Source organism: Lagenorhynchus albirostris, chromosome 17 (genome assembly GCF_949774975.1).
Source record: "Lagenorhynchus albirostris chromosome 17, mLagAlb1.1, whole genome shotgun sequence".
NCBI lineage: Eukaryota > Metazoa > Chordata > Mammalia > Artiodactyla > Delphinidae > Lagenorhynchus > Lagenorhynchus albirostris.
In genome coordinates, this window is record NC_083111.1 from 81,927,335 (window position 1) to 81,940,853 (window position 13,519).

The 13,519-nt window shown below is 61.6% G+C and overlaps 2 protein-coding genes across 23 annotated transcripts in view; both read right to left on the minus strand.

The window, feature by feature from the left end:
- Positions 1 to 73: 73 nt before the first annotated feature.
- Positions 74 to 2,898, minus strand: C17H8orf82 (chromosome 17 C8orf82 homolog). The gene is made up of 3 exons (XM_060128407.1): positions 2,578 to 2,898; positions 1,877 to 1,925; positions 74 to 1,618 (listed from the first exon to the last, which is right to left on the minus strand). Exons 1-3 carry the CDS (start codon positions 2,737 to 2,739, stop codon positions 1,173 to 1,175), a joined length of 657 nt encoding a protein of 218 aa, XP_059984390.1. The 5' UTR covers positions 2,740 to 2,898; the 3' UTR covers positions 74 to 1,172.
- Positions 2,899 to 3,512: 614 nt separating this feature from the next.
- The window catches only part of ARHGAP39 (Rho GTPase activating protein 39), a 73,343-nt gene continuing 63,336 nt past the window's right edge, over positions 3,513 to 13,519 (minus strand). For 4 of the 22 annotated variants that reach the window (XM_060128344.1, XM_060128343.1, XM_060128345.1 and 1 more), the window contains 5 exons: positions 10,264 to 10,356; positions 7,159 to 7,232; positions 6,473 to 6,672; positions 5,182 to 5,833; positions 3,513 to 5,102 (listed from right to left, as the gene is read on the minus strand). In XM_060128344.1, coding sequence (XP_059984327.1) covers positions 4,908 to 5,102; positions 5,182 to 5,833; positions 6,473 to 6,672; positions 7,159 to 7,232; positions 10,264 to 10,356 — 1,214 coding nt within the window. In that variant the 3' untranslated portion in view covers positions 3,513 to 4,907. Of the gene's footprint in view, positions 5,834 to 6,472; positions 6,673 to 7,158; positions 7,233 to 10,263; positions 10,357 to 13,519 lie in introns of all 22 variants that reach the window. The other 18 variants (XM_060128352.1, XM_060128350.1, XM_060128351.1 and 15 more) reach the window with 18 other exon arrangements.

Genomic DNA, 13,519 nt, shown 5'->3' on the forward strand with positions numbered 1-13,519 from the left:
CCGCGACGGGAGAGGCCACAGCAGTGAGAGGCCCGCGTACCGCAAAAAAAAAAAATAAATAAATAAAAATAAAAAAAGTAGGCACAGCAAAAGTTTTAATGGAATCGCTTTGGCCCAGGCAGGGGCAGTTCCCAGATGTCTCAGAAGGTGTGTGAAGAACCCCGAGAACTAGGGGGCATACTCTGAGCCCCCAGGATCCATTTCCCTGAGCAAAAGATTTGGCCCAGGGCGCCCACCTACCTTCCAGTGGCAAGGCCTCTCAAACAGAGAAGGTTCTTGATCTCCTCCTCAAGACTCAGGGGACTGCTGCCCACACGGACACCCACTAGATGCTGATTCGTGTGGAAGGGCTGGCCTGGGCAGCATTGAGGATTCAAGCAGGAAGAGCAGGGGAGGCCAGGCCAGAAATCCTTTTACTCAGCGGAGAACCCCCTAATCTGGCTGGGCAGGGGGCGGGGCGTCACATACTGGATTTGGAGAAGGCTGTCACTGTCTCCAGGGAGCCCATCTGTGCGGGGAGGGGAGGTTGGAGGGGTAATGGAGGAAGCCCTGTGACGCTCTCCAGCGCAGTGCGAGGCCCGAGTCGGGTGCCTTGATCTCCCAAGGCGCCCCTTGCATCTGCTCCGGCGCGGCCTGTCCCGGGCCGGTTCAGGGCAGGGCGTGGTCCCCGCCAGGTCGCACGCCCTTCTCGGTGATCGCCGGGGACAGAGCCGGGATGGCCCCTGATCCCGCCCCCACGCCCGCTGACCTTGGGTCGGGCGCCCCCTCACCTGACACTCCTGCGGCGCGGCTCCCCCGCCGAACGCCGGCCCACAGAGCAGCGCCGGGCGGGGGAGGGGCGGGCGCCGCTCGCGCTCGCGCACTGGAGCCCCCGCACCTCCCTCCCGGCAGCCCGGGTCTGCCGTCGCGAGCGCTGGCCGAACCCGAGGACGCCGAGGACGCCCCAGGCCGGGGGTGTGCGGACGGGGTAGAGCACCCGTGACCCCGCCCCTCCCCGCGTCGGTTCTCGGGCCGCGGCAGCACCTCGGACAGCGCCGGGCGGGGCGGGGCCGCGGCGCACCTCCGCCGCGCACGCGCATTGGGACAGCGCTCTCTCCGGGTGGCGCGTGCGCAGCGACGCAGCCCGGGGGGCGCAGCGGCGCTGGGGGCGCCAGCGGCTGCGAGCCCGCCGCTCAGGGCGGCGGGGTGGCGAGCAGCAGCGGGGCCAGGTCCATGGTGAGGGCGAAACGGCTGCCCTGCCAGCGCACGTGCGAGGGCAGCTCGGGCGCGCCGGGCGCGTACTCGAAGCAGGCGCTGAGCTCGAAGGCCAGAGCCGATCGCACCAGGCCCACGCCACCCGCGCGCTCCGGCGCCGGGTGGTAGAGACGCCCATTGGAGGACAGGGGCAGTAGGCGCGCCGGCTCGAAGGGCACGGCCAGGGCCTCGCCGCCGCCGCAGTAGGAGAGGCGCGGGGGCTCGGAGCCAGCGGCCAGCAGGTGCGTGAAGACCACGGGACGGTCCTCGCAGCGTAGGTAGTTGCGCTCTCTGCCGCAGGGCGAGAGGAAGGGGAAGGAGGCTTCGTAGCGCCCGCTGCGGTTGGGTCTCAGGCGGGAGAAGAAGATGACCAGGAACTGCGGGTCTGTGGTGGGGGGGAGGCCGCGACTGCTCAGCATGCCGGGCCCCGAGGCCCCCTAGGCCCTACTGCCCCAGGCAGGGGGCTCGCCCTGGGTCACACCAAGGGCAGACGCCGGCGGTCGGACAGCCTCCCAGGCCTCACTCTAGATAGGGGGCTTTTGAGCGCAGAACAGCCAGTGCCCTTGGTGTGGTTGGGCAGCGGGGCCCTTCAGGGCCTTCCCCGAAGGAAGAGGGAAGGTGGGGGAGGAGGGCGCATCAGTACCTTTGAAGCAGGTGATGAAGTTCTTCATTTTGGAGTCATCCAGGAAAAGCTGTAGAGAGGCAGACCGTGGCCCTTGAGTCCCAGGGGGAATCCCGACAGAGCCGGCCCCAGGGAGAGAAGGCCTGGGCGGGCCTGAGCCCGGGCCAGTGTCCGCTTTCTTTGCTCGTCTGTGCACACCGTGTGCAGGGAGGCGCGTGGAAGGTAAGCCTGGGGGCCCTGCAGACTTCTTTCTCCACATCTACCCCGCACCCCCGGCCTTGCTTCCTCATGCACAGGTCCTCTGGGTTGGCATGCCTTTCCCGCGCCTCTTCCCTCCCCCTTTCAAGTTTCTAATGAGATGTGCCCCTCCTCCGCGGAGGCTATCTGACTTGCTTCCTCCTGTATATGTAGGATGCCCCCTCCAGGGCTTCCAAAGCAGGCGGGGCGGCCCCGACCTGGGGGCCGCAGGATCTGGGGATGCAAAGCGCGCAGGGCGTAACCACGTGTGGGAGGTGGGCCGCTCGGACCTAACCCTCTGGGGCCGGGGCCGGGCGCCCCAGTCTGTCCAGCGCGACTGCGGAGGTCGGGTACCCTTCCTTTAAGGACCCCGCCTACTCAGGCCCCGCCCCTCACAGGGTCTTCCCTCTGGCCCCGACCCGCAGAAACCCGGCACCAGGCCCCGCCTCTCACGGGAGCCTCCCTCAGGTCCCGGCCCCGCCCACCTGGCCCTGATGATCCACGTAGTAAAAGTACTCGCGCGTCCGCGGCTCTGGGCTCTGGCCCTGCGTGTAGGAGACGCCCCCGCCCCCACCGTAGGCCCGGGTTCCCGGGGACCGCGCCAAGCCGAGGGCCCAGGTCCGCAGCACTCCGCGCGTCGCCCACATCGTCCTTCCGTGCCGGAAGCGGCTAGAGGGTCACGCGAGGGCGGTGCTGCGCTAACGTAAGTCCCCTGGTGTCGGCGACCTCGCGCTTTGGGTTCCGGCGGCGGCCGCGGAGCTCGTCCCCACCCCCCGGGCTTTGCTTGTTCCCCGGACCCCGGGCGGTTCCGACACTTCCTTCTCTGGGATTTACGGGCGCGCCGCCCTGCCGTCCGGCTGGGAAAGGGGTGGGGGGCGGGGCCTCCCGACGGTGGGGTTCGGGTGTGAGACGCGGGTGCGGGCGATTTCGGGAACAGGGATACGGGCTGGGGACGGGGCGCTGCCGGGCATGCGGGCCCTGTCCCTCCGCCCTCGGAGCCTGGTTGCTCTCACGTGGGCGAGGTACCCGCCCTGTCTCTTCCCCCAACCCCTAGGAAGCCCCCCCCGCCACCCCGGTGGGGCAATCTGCCTGTCCAGCTGGGTGCTGAACCGAGAGGTGGTGAATAAACACTGCCTAGAAGCCTATGCCAGCTTGCGGGTAAGGTAGCTCAGAAAAAGCCCCCCTCCCAATCAAGCAGGGCTTTCGGGCTCAGTTGTGATACCCCAGGTGCCTCGCACCTTGCGTGCCTACCTGGAGTCTCGTCCCCGTTCCCGGGAAGCTGCCTTGCTCTCCCCCCCCACCCCCTGCTGCCCCCATTCATTCTCCCTTGGCCTGGCTTCCACCCTGGTGCCCACACCAGCTACCGACTGGCCGCTGATAGCTGCCCCGCCGCAACTGGAAGGAATGGGATGCCACAGGCTCGCAAGTGTCCATACGTACTTTATTCACACAAAGTGTTGTCATCTCTCGAGTCCGTGCATCAGAGCGAGAGTCTGTGGCCGGGCCGCCCCTACCCAGGCCCCGAGACCCCCGGACTGAGGACGCTCCCCCAGTGGACACCAGGCCTCGGCAGGACTGGGTTCTTTTGTTCTTAATAAATAAAAACTCAACTCTAAATATATATATATATATATATATATATATATATAACCGGGGAGAAATTAAGTTTTACCACAATTGGAACTCAAATTACAAATTGGAAAATGTACAAACTGAGAGTCTAGATACCTCCCCTCCACCCACCCACCCTACCCCCCGCCCCGGCTCTGGCCTCGAGGAAGGGCAGTCGCCGGTGCCCCTCTGGTCCCCCAGTTCAGGGCTCCTTCCCTCTCATCTGCTGCAGGTCCTGGATGGGGATGGGGCAGGGTTTGATTTTTGGTCAGAAGCCAAGAGGGTGGAGAAGAAAATGAAGGAATGATCTCAACTTGTCTGCAGAGGACGGGAGAAGCCTCAAATAAATAACATTTGGGTTAAGACTATGTCATTAGCAAATTTAGTTCTTATATCTTTCGCTCTATTTATATCTCTATACACAGGCGGGTTGGGATGCGGGATAGATTCTGAATTTATAGTTACACGAAGAAAAAATACTCTTGCCCCTCCCCCACCCTGCCCAAAGAATGCCTGCCCAACCCTGCCCCCAACCCCAGAGGACTTTGGCTTGGGGGCCCCTTTCTACCCAGAGAGAGCCTATCGGGCCCAGCACCAGCCAGGTTCTGCTCTGGTGGTGAAAAGCCCAGAGCCCTGGAGCCCCCAAACTCCTGTGCAGTCACCACGCTGGAGGCCACAAGTGGCAGGGGGAGGGGGCGGGAAGGGACTGGGGAGGGCGGAAGTCGCAGATCAGGAGACCCCCCCCCCAGGTCAGGGGGAGGGCAGAGGAAGAGCAAGATGGGCAGCCGCGCTGGGCCGGGGCCAAGCTGAGCGCAGCAGCCCCAGCAAGGCGGCTCGCCCCAGCAAGGGCGGCTTGTGCTCTCGGGCCGGCCGGGAGGGGCAGTGTCACTTGGCTCCAGGAAACAGAAGGCACTTTCTCGCGGCCGGACCGCGGCTGGCGGTGGGCGCGGCAGCGCCGAACGACACGGCCACGAGGCCCGGGGCGGGGCAGAGGCGCCCTTCCCGCAGCCCCTCTGCCTTGGTTGCGCCTTCAGGCCGAGGGCCCGTGTCGGGGGATGCGGGTTCCAGGGCTGGGGCGGGCATGGGCGGAGCCGGCATGCTACCTCCGCTTCTCGGGCGTCCCCTCCCCCCCCCCCGCGTGCCCCCTGCCCGGGCGCACCCGGGCAGGCTCTGTCCCCACCCTCGGTCCCTCGGTGCCCACGCGCTATAGCACGCCCTCCATGAAGGTGGTGTCCAGGTGCTGGATGAGCACGCGCAGGAAGGACATCTCCTTGCGAGTGTTCTCAAAGATGATGCGCGGGTCGTCCGAGCGGCAGCGCAGGCAGTTGGGCGCCATCACCATGGCCAGGTTGCTGACGTCCATCTTGGTGATGGCCACATTGGCGGGCTGCACGAACACCTGCGCGGGGAGCGGGGAGCTGCGGGTGGGCCGGGGCGGGGCGCGGAGGGGCGGGGCGCGGAGGGGCGGCACCGCCTACCTGGAGGAAACGGATGAGGTAGCACAGCACCAGGCGGTTGATGCGGGGCAGCGCGTGCACCACGGCCACGGCGGCCTCGGGGCTCTCGTAGTGCGCGATGCACTGCTCGTAGAACTCGTGGGGGATCAGGGGCTCCTCCAGCTCCCGGTACCACAGCTTCAGCAGCGACGCTGGGGACGCAGCGCGGGGGTTTCGGCTGGGCGGGGCAGTCGGGGACCCGCCCCACCAGCAGCAAGGGGCGAAAGCGGCCGTGTGTGTCGGGAGTGGGGGCGAGGGGCCAGGACCCGACGGGAGGTGTCCACCCAGCCGTGTGGACTGCGCGGCCGGAGGCCTGCGGGCTCCTGGTCCTGAGGGCCTGGACTGACCCCGAGCGCCGGGAACCAAGAGAGGCTGTGCAGCCACCGTGCGCAGGCAAGCGGAGGGAGGCGCCGCGGAGGCTGTCCAACGGCAGGGCGACGTCTGTGCCGGAAACGGACCAGAGGGCTGTCCCTTCACGACGGAAAGCAGGGAGGGCTGAACCGCCCGAGCTGCTCCTGCTGCTGAGGGGACTGGGGGCTTACCTGGGACGTGGGGGTCCTCCAGGCCTGTAGGCACCTTCCACTGGTCCACCTGTAGCTTCAGGGCATTCACCTCATCAATGTCCCCAGGGACTCTGCCGAGCACAGGGCAGGTCTCAGGGAGGAGGAGCTGGGCTTGCTCAGGGTCAAGGCTGCCTGACCCCTCTCTGCCCAAATGGCCTCTTTCCTACCAGAGGGAGGTGTGGCTGGGGTCCCCCGTCCCAGGCCCCCATCCCTCATCCCTCTGCTGACTGCCCCCAGGCAGATCCCTTCCTCAGAATGGTCCCCGAGGCCCAAAGCCATAAGCCTGTTTCCCCGCCTGTCCTGGGTCCTGGGTAAGTGAGTCACGACGGCAGGTGCCTGGCCATGTGCCGCCCTCCATGGGGCAGGGCCGTCACCTCCACTCAGGTGACGGCCGTTTGCTGGGGGCTGCCGCATCTTTCCAGGCCCTGCCCATGGCTGGTGTCCAAGTACCCTCTGGGCCCCTGCTGGCCATTTCTGCAAGGGCACTGTCCCTGGCTAGCTCTCCTGTCTGGGTTCCGGTGTGCTGCCATTCAGGAGGGAGAGCCCTGCTGACCCACCTCCTAAAGATGGGGCCCTCCCCACCCTCCTGGCCGCAGAGCGCCCGGCCCTTCTATTTGCTCCAAGTTGCCCTCCCTGCCTGCATGCTGGCCTCTCAGGGGGCTTCTCTGGCTGCTCTGAGGCAGGGGCCCGGGGCCCAGGTTGCAGGGCACCTGAAGATGCCTTCCGTCTGGTCACCGTTGAGTGCAAGCACCTCCTCCGACAGCCGAGTCTGCACCCAGGGCAGCTGCCGATCGGGGAAGCGCTCCCTCTGCATGCTCATGACCTCCTGCAGCGCACTGCCAAACATGGACGGGCTGAACACAGCGTTCTTGGCATGCCGGATCTCCTCCACGTTGGGCTTCTTCAGCCCCTGCAAAGGCGGCCCAGCTCTCTGTCCCAGTGTGGCCTGGCGCCCAGCTCCCAGCCCTCCCTCCCCCTACACCCCTGCAAGGGCTGCCCCTGGCTCACCCGCCCTCTTTCCTCCTTCTGTCCTCTCGTCCCTGTGAGCCCCAGGCCCGAGCCGGGGACCCCCAACTCCCTGGCCCCTGAGTCACCAGAGGCGCCTCCTGCTGGGCCACCTGCGGCATCAGAAGCTCCAAGTGGCACCCTCCGCACTGTGAGCCGTTAAGTGCCCCACCTGCCCCCCCCCGCCCCCCGCTGGACCCTGTCTGGGCATCACCGGCGCAGGCTGCCCGCTGGACCCTGTCTAGGCATCACCAGCACAGGCTGCCCCCCGCCCCCCGCTGGACTCTGTCTGGGCATCACCGGCACAGGCTGCCCGCTGGACCCTGTCCGGGCATCGCCGGCACAGGCTGCCCGCCCACCCCTGCCCAGCGGTTCTGGGAGGAGCTCGTACCTTCTTGGCTCCAGTCAGGGCCGCCTTCTGCAGCTTGTGGTAACAGTACTTGGCGTACGTGCTTATTGCCACCCCTGGAAAAGAATGGTGCCAGTTGGCTTGGCATGGATGAGTGGGAGCAGAGGCTGCAGGCCAACCAGTGACTGAGGAGGGAGCAGCAAGAGGGGTGAGGAGAGGCGGCTCCTGCAGGAACCTGGCGCCCAGGCCCGGCCAGCCTCCTGCCTGCTGCTCGCCCCGCCCGGGCAGTGGGTCCTCACTCGTGTGAAGAGGCAAGGGGGCACTGCCCTCTCCTCCAGGGGAGCCAGGCTGAAGAAGGAAGCCCTCCGCCAGCCTACCCAACCCTCCCCCTGGCCAGGAAGGTCAGGCTGGGGATGAGGTCTATTCCCCCGAGGGAGTCGCAGGCAGGACGGGGCAGGGCCTGGGGGGGCCCCCTGAGAAGGCTGACCTCCATGTGCTGCACGCCTGCAGGCACTCAGCGCCCATCGCCTTGAGCCAGCACTGGAGGAGGGAGCTTTGCGAGGGGCTGGGCAGCAGGCCCAGCTCTCTTGCAGCCCAGCTTCCAGCCAGAGGCCCTGGGCAGCCCAGGGAGAGGCCTTAGCCCACAGGATCTCATGCCTGCTTGGTCGAAGGCTGCCTGGGTGAGGGTCAGGGAGAGGGAGGCCCAGGGCCTGGCTCACTTGGGAGGGGCATGAGTGTGGAGGGGATGCCCTGTGCCCTGAGCCTGGGTTTCGCTGGGAGGGCAATGCTGGGGAAGGACCACACGGTGACTCTGCCTGAGGGCTGAAGGTGACAGGAGGAATTGTCTCCTTTCTCAAGGGAGGGGGCTTTCTAAAACCTCACCCCTGAAAGCAGAAGTTCTAGCTGGTGGTCATGGAGGGTGGCAGGGCCAGCAATCCGAGGGCAAAGACCTCAGGCCACGGGTCTTTCCAGATACGGTGTGCTGGGGCGGGGGATGGGGCTGGGGGGGCTGGAGGCAAAGGGAGGAGGGGGGAGAGGGAGTGGGGAGGAGACCCCACCCAGGGAGGGTCTGAAAGGTGTGGCGCATCTTTCCTGGCCCAGGCCAAGGGAAGCAGCAGCAAGACAGGAGCCATCCGGGCCGGGCTGCCCCAGACCATGGACAGACAGATGGGCCGACCATGTGCCTCCAGGCTCAGGACAGACCCGCTCCCTGTAAGGCTCTGCCTCTGCTGGGCCTCCCTGCCTGAGGGGTGCCTCTGGACCCAAGTCTCAAATACAAACAGTCCTTTTTAAAGGAAGCAGTTGTCTGAGGACACAGGGTTCCGTGAACCTCAGTGTGAAGAACACAAACATGTCTGATGCGTGTAAACCTTTTCGTTTCTAGTTACCGCAAAATACTTCCGTCGTTATAACTGGTAAGGGGAGTCTGTTTTAGAGTAATCAAAGTGAAAACAAACGTTTCTTATGGGGGTTTAAACCGTGAAGAATCTTTCAGGTCCCTGGGGCCCCACAGACCCAGCTTGGGACACAGCACGTGGGCCCTTCCGCCACTGGCCCACGTGGGCAGGCTCTGGGCCCAGGGAGAGTGGATGGTGCTCAAGCCAGCGGGACCTGGGCTGCAGCCTGAGCACCGGGAGCCCAGAGAGTGCTTGGCGGCAGGGCAGCGGGCGGCGCCTGCTCGCTTTCCCCACCCTGGGAGCGTGCCCACCCCTCCCTTGGGTGACAGCCTCCTGTGCCTGGGCTCGGGGCCCGCGGGCAGACTTGCCCTGACCTCGTGTCACAGGGCTTCCTGGGACCAAACCGGCCTCTCCAACAGGCTGTGATCTGAATATCCTTGGGCCACCACCTCTCACCTGGCGATTGTGGTGCAGCCTTTCCAGGCCTTATTTCCTCTCTGTAGGATGGGGACAGGTGCCCATGAAGGGCTGACCTCAGTCTGGCATGGAGTGAGGGCTCAGTTGAGGGCTGCAGCTGCTGGAGTCCGAGGACTGAGGCCTCGTGTGCCTGGAGTCTCAGGGCTGGGGCACCTCTGCTGCCAGGGCACAGCCTCCTGGGCCAAGACTATGGGGTGTCTGAGTGCCCGTGGCCAACCCGGGGAAACCCACATGGTGCTGTGGGGGCCTCTGAGTCCACTGCCCCGTTCTGGCCTTGCCAGGGCATGGGATAGCGGAGAGATAGCGGCCCCCAGAGCGACCGACAAAGCAGCTCTCCCAGAGCCTCTGCTGCTGTGCCAGGTGCCCAGGCCAAGAACCTCGAAGGCTGCTGGGTGTGGCCAGGACCTGCCACCTCTTGGCACGGACTCTGCTGGGTCCTGGGGGAACTAGCCCCCTCCTCTGACCCACTCGGAGCTCCAACCACCCCCGGCCCACAGGAGCCTGCACTCTGTGCCCCCAGCGCCCCCTCACTGCTGCATCGGGACTCCAGTGGATGGGCTCAGGCAGGAGCTCAAAGCTCCTTCCCCAAGGGCAGGGCCCCAAGGGCGGCTGGGAAGCCTGGACTGTGGCTGCCCCCCTTCTTCTGGTGAGGCTAGCATGTAGCCAGAGAGCTTCCCAGAGGAAGGGGTGCCAAGGGTGAGTCTCACAGGAGGAAGAGTGGGGCAAGTGTGGGTAACCAGGTACAGGTGGGATGGGGGCTGGTCCCAGGGCCCTGGTGCCAAGAAGGGAGGCTCATGGGGCAGAAATGGACGGCTGGGTCTCCTGGCCAGGAGAGCACAGCCCTGGGCTAACAGGGCTTCTCTGGAGCTTGGGTGGGGGTGGGCTGTGCTGGGGGCCCCAGGGAAACAATGCCAGGCTTGGCCCCCAGCCCCAGGGGTGGCCCGGCTGGAGGTCAGGGCTGGGGTGGCACCTGCCCACAGGGCACTCCCTCACCTCGGCGTGCCTCCAGCAGGCCCCGCCCCACTGAGAACCCAGCACGCACGTTGGAAATTGTTCTGAGCACCGTGGAGAAAGGCGCAGGGCAGGTGTGGCCTCTCCCAGGAGCCCTGTCGACGACCTGGGCTTCCAGCCCACTCAGGAGGAGACCTGACGGTTAGTGTCCCCCCGCTGTCCCCCCAGCCCAGAAGCGGTTAGAGAGAGGAGGCCAGGCGGCCGAGGCCGGAGAGCAGAGCTGTGCAGACGCAGCGCACAGGGGCTGCGGGAGAGGCCCTACCATCCGGCTCCTCAACATAAGGCTTGGGTTTCTTTCTCAACTTGGACTTCTTCTTACTGTTCCTTTCCAGAAGCGCTTTCATGTGCTGTGTCACTGGGGAGCAAACAAAGGGTGAGGCCACAGAGCACAAAGAGGAGCACGTGCCCACACGGTCCCGCTCGGGGCTGACCCTGGGAGGTCAGCTGGGAGGCCACTGCCCCAGCCTGCTGGGTTCCTCAGAGGGAGATGGGCTGATGCCCCGCCAGAGGGGGGGGGGTGCCGGGCGGGGGCGGGTGTCTCGCTCAGAGTCCTGGGCACAGGGGTGGGTGTGTGGGCACACCTGGGTCGTGTGGCTGGGGAGGTGCCAGGAACGTGCCCCTGGGCAGTGGGGAGAGGATGTGGTCAGCTCATGACCTGCTGGCCGACAGAAAGGCAGGGGTAGGGAGCCCCCTGAGAGGGCCGCAGCCCAGCCATCTGGTTCCTACGTGGCTGCGCTCCAGGGGCTGAGTGGGTGCTGAGCGAGAGAGAGGGGCCTGGCTCCCCTCTCTGGCTGACCTGGGCACCCCCCCACACACACACCCACACCCCGCACAAAATAACTCAGCGCTGTCGATCCGGACCCTCCATCCCCCCATCCCGTGCTCTGGAAGGAAGTCGAGGCACACAGCCCACACTGAGGTGGGATTCACGCTCCCCTCATGGTGGACCCTCTTACCTACATAAATTATTTGTAATTCTTTTTTTCTTTCTTTCTTTTTTTGGCCGCATTGCGCAGCATTCGGGGATCTTAGCTCCCCAACCAGGGATCGAACCCGCACCCCCTGCAGTGGAAGTGTGGAGTCTTAACCACTGGATCACCAGGGAAGTCCCATATATCTATCTAATCATTTATATCATATTCATTCATCTTACATTCATTCATTCATCTTACATTGTCAGCTTACAGTTCAATATGACTTTATTCTGTCCCTTAAAGTGCTCCAGCTTTGGCCCCGGGGAGCCCTGTGTCCTGTGTCCTGTGTCCTGTGACCTGTGTCCTGTGACCTGTGTCCTGTGTCCTGTGTCCTGTGACCTGTGTCCTGTGTCCTGTGTCCTGTGTCCTGTGTCCTGTGACCTGTGTCCTGTGTCCTGTGTCCTGTGACCTGTGTCCTGTGTCCTGTGACCTGTGGCCTGTGTCCTGTGTCCTGTGGCCTGTGGCCTGTGTCCTGTGACGCGCCCCGTCATCTCCCTTCTGGCACTGCATCTTGTACATTCCCTACCCCAGCCTTAGAATCAGCTGTTTCTCCAGACAGCTCTGGTTCCTTTTAATGGAAAATGGTAGAAACCAAGAGCTGCGGGTCAGGTGTCCTCAATGCTCTTGGGGTGTCACTGCTTCTAGGCCCCAGGCTGACAGGGCAAGGAAAGATACATGTGTATACGAGGCTGAAGAGACTCCCTTCTCTTCCAAGTGTTTTAATCAGGAATGGAATGTTGGATTTTGTCAAATGCTTTTCCTACACTTACTGAGATGATCGTATGTTTTTTTTTTTTACTCTGTTGATATGGCAAATTACATTGACTGATTTTTGAATGTTAAACCAACTTTTCATTCCTCAGATAAACCCCACTTATTCAAGATGCATTATCCTTTTAATATATTCTTGGATTTAATGTGCTAAAATACGGTTCATTTTTGTCCTATCCTCATGAGGGATACTATCTGTGCTTCTCTTTCAAATTTTTGGTAATGCCCTTTTCTAATTTTGATATAGAGAGAATTGGGAAATATTCCCTCCACTTCAATTTTCTGAGTTAACTGCTACACAAACAATGAAATATTTGATAGGATTCACTAGTGAAGCCATTTGGGCCTGGAATTTTCTTTGTGGGAAAGTTTCATAAAGTACCAATTTCTTTAACAGATATATGATTTTTCTGGTTATCTATTTTTTATTGAGTGATCTTTGGTAGTTTGTGTCTTTCAAGGAATTTGTTCATTTCCTCTAAATTGTCATATTTACTGGCATAATGTTGTTCATAATATTTCCTTACTATCCTTTTTTTTTTTTTTTTTTTTTTTTTGCGGTATGTGGGCCTCTCACCGTTGTGGCCTCTCCCGTTGTGGAGCACAGGCTCCGGACGCGCAGGCTCAGCGGCCATGGCTCACGCGCCCAGCCGCTCCGCGGCATGTGGGATCTTCCTGGACCGGGGCACGAACCCGTGTCCCCTGCATCGGCAGGTGGACTCTCAACCACTGCGCCACCAGGGAAGCCCCTCCTTACTTTTTGATATAATTTCCTCTCACTGTTTTTTTTCAAGTTTCTTAAAGTAGCTGAGGTAACTGATTTATTTCCTAATACAGTTAGGCGCCATAAATTTCCCTCTAAGTACTGCTTTAGCTGCATCACACAAATTTTAATGTTTTGTTTTCATTTTCTTTCAATTCAAAATACTCTGCACCTTCCTTTTTCATTTTTATTTGACCCATGGATTGTTCAGTAGTATGTTCTTTAGTTTCCAAATACTCAGGGATTTTCCAGATATCTTTATGTTGCTGATTGCCAATTTAATTCCACTGTGGTTAGAGAACACACTTTCTATGACTCACATTCTTCTTTTTTTTTTTTTTAGTATTTATTTTGGCTGTGCCGGGTCTTAGCTGCGGCACGCGGATTTCTTCGTCACGGCACGTGGACTCTTAGTTGCGGCATGCGTGTGGGTTCTACTTCCCTGACCAGGGATCAAACCCGCAGCCCCTGCATTGGGAGTGTGGAGTCTTACCCACTGGACCACCCTATGACTCACATTCTTTAACCTTTATTGAGACTTGTTTTATGGCTCAGAGTATGGCCTATTTTGGAAAAGTGGCTGAGATCTGAGTCCAGATGCTCTGGGTGCAGTCTTTAACCTTGCCTACTCCATTGTAGCTGCTTTGCTTCCTAAACAGACCTTCAACTAGTCCTTTTGTTTTCAGCTCCGTGGTCACTCCCACTTCCATACCACTGCTGGAGGAAGCTGGCTCCACCCACTGCTGCGCTTTTTAGGGTTTGCTACTTGCTTCGACTTGTCAGCTTCCCCACCACCTGCTTGGGATCCACGTTTCTTGGTCGGCCAAGTCAGTTTCCAGCCACTTGTCCATATGCTTTTCAGCTTCCAAAGCATAGTTGTTCCTCCTCTTCCATTCTCTTTGTCCTGGTGGGTTTTAGTATTTTTTATTGTGATAAATTATACGTAACATAAAATCTGCTATCTTAACCATTTTTAATTGTACAGTTCAGGGTATTAATTACATTCATAT